This window comes from Atta cephalotes, assembly GCF_000143395.1.
Source record: "Atta cephalotes unplaced genomic scaffold scaffold00002, whole genome shotgun sequence".
Taxonomy (NCBI): Eukaryota; Metazoa; Arthropoda; class Insecta; order Hymenoptera; family Formicidae; genus Atta; species Atta cephalotes.
This window is the reverse complement of record NW_012130066.1, coordinates 8,035,692-8,042,302: the sequence shown is the minus strand read 5'-3', so window position 1 is coordinate 8,042,302 and position 6,611 is coordinate 8,035,692. Positions and strand designations below refer to the sequence as shown.

Below are 6,611 nucleotides of genomic sequence, written 5' to 3'. Positions count from 1 at the left end.
TGACGGCTCGAGAAATCAATACAAGGCATGTTGCGTGATGGAACGCAATCTGCGCGTAAGATGTATTTAATTCATTATTAGTAATTATCACAAGTTGATCAGTAGTTGGTGCTCGTTTTGAGAGCTTGTCCCGTCAAGTTTGTGGACAGCGTGATCGGAACATTTTATCGTGGATCGCGGTGCAGAGCCGCGTCGAGCAATCACATCTGTCCGACCTCGCACGATTAGGATCTCGTCTCTTGATATATCCGTTTGATACTCGTTGCGATTGGTGCACGCATTATAATTTCATCGAGTGACAACCGGCTGCGCATTTGTGATTTCTTCCTCGCGCATTCGCTCTTTCGCGCGTAAATTTTTCTTTTTTTTCTCTTTTCTTTTTTATTACGTCGTGATATACGTATCTGATATACGTAATACGGCGCTGACCGTCGTCAACAATGCATTAAATGCATGCTCGCGTTTAGTTTAAACGCAGCGAGCATAAATATTCCGTATTCATTGATGCGCGAGATCCGCTGTACGATATGGAAACTAGTAACGATTTAAATACCTCTTCTAGCAGGGTTGGACGATTGTTATGAATATGGATATTTATAATCGCCGGCATTTCAATTCTTTATTATCGAACGGATGAGATTGCTATAAAGTAGCGTATAATTTGGAAAAACTTGACGTTTTATGTCGCAACTCAGTTTCTGATTAGTTATATTTCCTGCTATAAATTTACTGGATTCTGATAAGCGGAACATGTATCGCGTTTAAATACTCCATAATCTTTAAACCAATTTTTTAATCGACAAGAACAAACAATATTTAAATTGCATGTATCTGTTATATGTAAAAATATGTACCTGCAGAGAATTGTGATAATTTCTTATTTAAGATTCTTGATATTATTTTGATTTTTGATATTATTTTTTAAGAGTAAAAAAGCTAATATCGGAACGTTCAAAATAATTTGTAAATATTTTTAAACAACTATGCATAAAATATTTTTGTTACAAATAATACAAATAACAGCATAATCTGCGTTTATGATTAATTTTTTACCATATGTTTGCAAAACAAATTTGGAAGATACGCATGTTGCGCAGCGCGACATTCTTGCTTTGTAATTTTTTTCGATCAACACGTTCCAGCAAGCCGTGATTTTAGACTATAATCATTCTTCGTTTATGCGATCGAAAGGATTTCAGATTTTATGCATCACGAAAGAATCCGCTTCAAGGCTCCATGTATTATTCATTTCTCTGTTAACGTATATGTTTCGTGCATGTAATGAACGCGTTTGCGGAATGCAGCCTCTACGCATGCTTTTACGCAAAATATGTACAACTCACACTTCACGTTTTATAGTTTCTTTATTTCGTAGAGATCTTACGAGCACTTTCGATATTAAAGCATACAAAGACAAAAGCGAGGAAAAATTAAGAATCTGGAAGAGGAAGATAACACAAATATTATAATTAAAAACATTTACTAGAAAATATCAAAATAATACCTATTATACATTTATGCCTGTCTTTCTTAAAAACGATCTAAAAATTAAAATAATAAATGTGTTAGATATAATCTCTGATAAAAGATTCTTTGGATAAAAATACCTATTTTACTTTAATATCTTCTATTTTAAATATTTTCGTTTTTATCTAACGTCTAGTTCTAGCTCAAGTATTTAATATTTATAAACTTGAAATTTACTGACTCTGAAGATTTACAAAAATTATCAAACAAGGTTATTTATGAGTGAAAGAAACGGAATAGAATTCATTTAAAATTATTTAAAAATTTTATATAAGATGTTATTTTTGCTATTATATGAATTTTTCAATTGTATTAAATGACATTTATGCTTAAATTAAACACTATTATATTTAATAGTCTTTCAAAACATTATTTTGCAATTTAGCACATGCATTATGATAAAAATTATCAATTTATCTAATATAGAGTTTTATCTACACATACAGACGTTTATTGTATTTTAAGTACATACTTTGAAAAAAGTTTGTTGCTAATAAAATGATACGGTGTTATCGAGATTTTAAAAATTATATATTGCACACACATTTTGCGTTCGTGCATGAGTACGAATAATATGCCAAGTATTTGTTCTCTCGTGATAGAAACGGTACCTCGAACTTGGCACATGAAACCGGAACTTCATTGCAATCCCGTGGGAGTTCCGGCGGGCGCCTTGTCACCCCCGGCTACCCTCTCGCCGCCCGGCAGCCCTAACGCCATAATCACGCTGCCATCCTCGCCTTGGAGCCCAGGTGTACCGGGAAGCAGTTCGAGCATTGCATCCACCAATGCAACTTCGGGTCTTTGTCAACCTGTCCCCGATCGTTTCAGCGCCTTCACTCTCGTCTCGAATTACAATCCCGATCTGAGACTGCAAAATCTACCACTCAGCGCTGGCGTTGCCGCGCGAGGTAAGTCGCGGGGATGATGTGAATTAGAATAAATCTTTTGGTATTATAATATCTTTATATACTTGTTTATCAATCTATAATTAAACCGCGAAATTTATTTAAAATATTTTTAATTTAAATATTTTTATATATAAAATATTATTAATATTCTTTGTATGTATATATTAATTATTTTTATATATAAAAATATTTATTTTAGTATATCTCTCTTAAAATATGATATGGCATAATCTCCAGAAATATTTTGTAAATTCTCTTTTGCTTAAAAATTATCACACTTTCAAATTCCACACTTTGAACTCAACACGGTTACCTTTGTTGTCTCAGACATGCGTTGCGGTCTTATGTACGGCGGTTATGGGGCATCTGGGGGTGCCTGGTGGCGTCACATGGGCCTGCTGTTGCCACATAGTTTGCTCCCGCCTACAAGAATCCCATCCCAACAGACGACGCCGGTCACGAATTGCTCGCCTATTCATTCGGAACCTCTCAGTCCGGCACGTCCCGGATCACCCCGAAGATGCACGCCGGAGAAGGCCAAATTCGGTGAGATTTGATTGAATCTCTCTTAAACAAATCTGCAAATATTTTACACGTTGTGACTGAAAGATATATAGAGAAGAAACGTTTGTCAGAAGGCGACATCATTACATAGAATGTAGCTCATATAAAATTCATCGAGGAAAATTATTTTAAAATTATTTAAAATTTGTTTAAATTACTTTCAAGTATTATCCTAGTAATAATTTGCATAATGTAGTTTATAACATTTACGATTTCTTTGACTATTTTATGTATTGTGAAAAATATGGCTGAATTGGATATATTCGTACATTTATGAACATCATTTATTCAGTATTAATTGGGTTAATATGTGTATACAAGTTTAATAAATGTAGAGAGACAAAGCATGAATAGTTTAATGAATTAATTAATGAATTTATTTTCATTCGATAATGATTACGATTTACAAGAGTAAGTCTAGTAAAGTTATCTTTAGCTAGTTTTCCAGAATGACTATCGTTAGAATATTTAAAATGAATTCTTTTAAAAAAGTAGGCCGGTTAATGAGCAATTATCTGTAAGTGGGTACTATCGATCGACCAACGTTGTCATACGAGACATCATTTATCGCTCGACTTTGCTGCACGGATATTAATTACGATCAATTAATTTCTCTCTGCGTATACATGTATATGTGATGTGCAAAAACTATAAAATTTCCTCGCCTTTAATAATGATGTTACATGATCCATCATAAATTACTACTGTTTTTTGACATCGTAACATAGCGATAGTATGAGGTTTCTTGTTACTTTGTTCTCTATATTATTGTATAAGTTAATTTATGAGTTAATTTATGATGAAATATTTCTACAAAAACACTTAATATATACTTTTTATTTTTAAATTAGTGTGTGTGTGTGTGTGTGTGTGTGTGTGTGTGTGTGTGTATATATGAATTAATCTTTACATATTTTATATGTATTTATACAATTTGAAAAATTTTGTATTATTTTACACGAGCAAAAGATTTATTCATTTTACGTATTAAAACAAATAAGTATTGTATTTGACATTATCATGATGTATTTTTATATACAATTTAATTAAATATTAAAATTTTTTTTAATGAGAGACAAGTAGTGATTTGACAAATGCTTGAATAGATCGATGATTTTTTTTGTTTCAGAAGAGGAGGCGCCGTTGAATCTCAGCACGAAGCCGAGCGACGTCTCGTCGAGTATCGGCAGTAGGAAAAGTGAAATTTGGTCGCCGGGTTCGGTGTGCGAGAGGGAGGCCAGGGAAACGAGAGCACCGTCCTCCAGGAGTCCGTCCTCGACCCCTATAATTACGCGGCAAATTCATCATTCACCACTTACACCGCCCTCCTCGACGGAAAGGACTTTTCAAGTAAGTGTTTCTGTATTATACCTCTTTATTCTTATTCACGCACTTTATTTCATTTCAATAGACTAAAGTTGTCGACTAAAGTTGTCGTCTTCATAACCAAGTGACTCATTACTTTAACGAAGTAATATTTAAAACAATTTAATCGTGAATTTTAATAATAATAATAATTTTAGTAATAATATGACTGTAATTCTTCTTTAAAAAAATATCTCGCGTGCAAAGATTTATTTCGTATTATTTTATAATAAAAGAAATTTAAAAAATGATATGGATAGAGTTTCTTGATTTAAAAATCGCCAGCGATGCCAAAATTACCGTTGTATACCAAAATTATCGTTGTATACCGATATTACCGTTGTAAAGAAAGATTTTTATGATGCTAGTCCTCTGCATAGATCGCATGAGGGAGTCATTGCGAATTTGTTATTGCAATGATAAAGATAACTTTCGAGGAAGAGGATTAATATCAGTCCTAGAAATCTCGACATGCGGTTGTTTCCACGATATTTGGCCCATCGAAAAATGGGCAGTGTACCGTTGCATATCTCATACAGTATCAATTTTATGAAGTTGACAAATTGACTTGAGCTTTTATTGGCAATCGCGTCTCGTAAAGAAGTTTCGATACGCAGTTTGTATCGACCGAACGTCCGATCGGCAACCCTTAAACGTTGCATCGCCGGCAGTAATTGGTCCTATCTTAGAGACTTTCCCCTCTGTTGTTTCTCGTTTCTTCCCTCCGTTTTAGAGCTTTGATGCGACTTATCTGTTTCTGTCGACTGTTTCTGAGAATCTAACCACACTGTCGTTTTAACTGACAACTATAATCAACCCATTGATATTAATAATTTCCTCGACAAGAGAACAGACTATTCGTTGATTGTTTGGATTAATTCTATTTCTGTCTTGCTAATCTAGCAACTAAATCGTTTGATTGCCAAAGTGTGGATAACTTTCTTCTTATATACATAATATGTACAATACTGACAGAATATTATGAATTCAATATAAAATTGAATGAGAAACTGTAGTAAATTTTTTTAAATAATTTTTAATAATATTTTTTTAAATTAAAAATTATCACCAGTCATAAGTATCTAAAAAAATATAACGAAATTCAAAATTAAGTAAAAAATTAATAGAAATGTTTAAAATGAAATTGACTATTCTTCTTAATCATCAAGCACAATGCTTCGTAAATAAGACCTTTCTAAATATTATTTTCGGTTGGATTAATAGCTTATAAGTTCCTCAGATCGTGATAGCTTTTCGAAAAGGTCATCGATAATCGATACATAGAACTACTTGATGATGTCCATTTTTTTACGAACTACAAGAAAGTGCTTTTCGCCACCCTGATGGTCAGGTCACATTGATTTCTTTGAAAATTGATATTTTTCTCTTCATACACGAAGATTTTTATCACAAAAAAACAATTTATTTAAGTAAATCTAAAAAAAAGACTTATGCAACTTACTTATTTCCCAAGTTATGCACAATTTTTAGCAACAAAATTTCAATAACTAAATTTCAATAAGTAAATCAGTAATTATGTTTTAGTCAGTAATTGATTTAACCGATGCTATTACAGTAATATTTTCCAAAACAAATATAAAAGATATATATTTCATAGGCGACAAAAGAAATTAAATAAAGTCTAACGCATAGTTATAAAAGAGGTTGTAATCATTCTATACTACTTTCCAGCTGTTTTAAATGAAACGTCGTCAAATGTCTACGTTTAAATTAGACATCATCATCAGAACCATCACACATCTGTTACAATATAGACATGATTTAATTAACATAACGAAGCAATCCGGATGGACGAGTTGTCGAATACGTGTCGGTCCATCTTTGATTTTATCGCAACGTTTCCTGTCGATACGCACAGAAGCGATCAGGCTTTTACGCGTGCCTACATATCGCGCGTAAAACCGGTCGATCTCCATTCCGTTCGAAGAAAGAAAAAAATCAGACTTCGGAGTCACGCGATATGAATTTCTTCGGGGCGCGCAAATACCCTTAAGTGCGTTGGGGCGAGGAAACGGGTCAAACGTTTTTGACGAGTACACGGACCTCGACAAAAGACCTCGCCGCTTCAATTACGTGTGATTGAATGGAAGTAGAGAAACTTGCCTCGCCGTGCCGTGGTTTTACGTCCATGACACGTAACCGTAACTCGACATATTAGGATATGTGGGCCGCACACATGTACGTACATGTGTTTGTGTATGTATGTATGTATATATATATATA

At 33.5% G+C, this 6,611-nt stretch overlaps 1 protein-coding gene across 1 annotated transcript in view; it reads left to right on the top strand.

Annotated features, from left to right (window-relative positions):
- Positions 1-2,152: 2,152 nt before the first annotated feature.
- Positions 2,153-6,611, top strand: part of LOC105621679 (zinc finger protein 628) — a 24,794-nt gene continuing 20,335 nt past the window's right edge. Inside the window, exons 1-3 of the mRNA XM_012203148.1 lie at positions 2,153-2,438; positions 2,766-2,984; positions 4,132-4,352. Of these exons, the coding sequence (XP_012058538.1) occupies positions 2,153-2,438; positions 2,766-2,984; positions 4,132-4,352 (726 nt within the window). The remainder of the gene's footprint in view (positions 2,439-2,765; positions 2,985-4,131; positions 4,353-6,611) is intronic.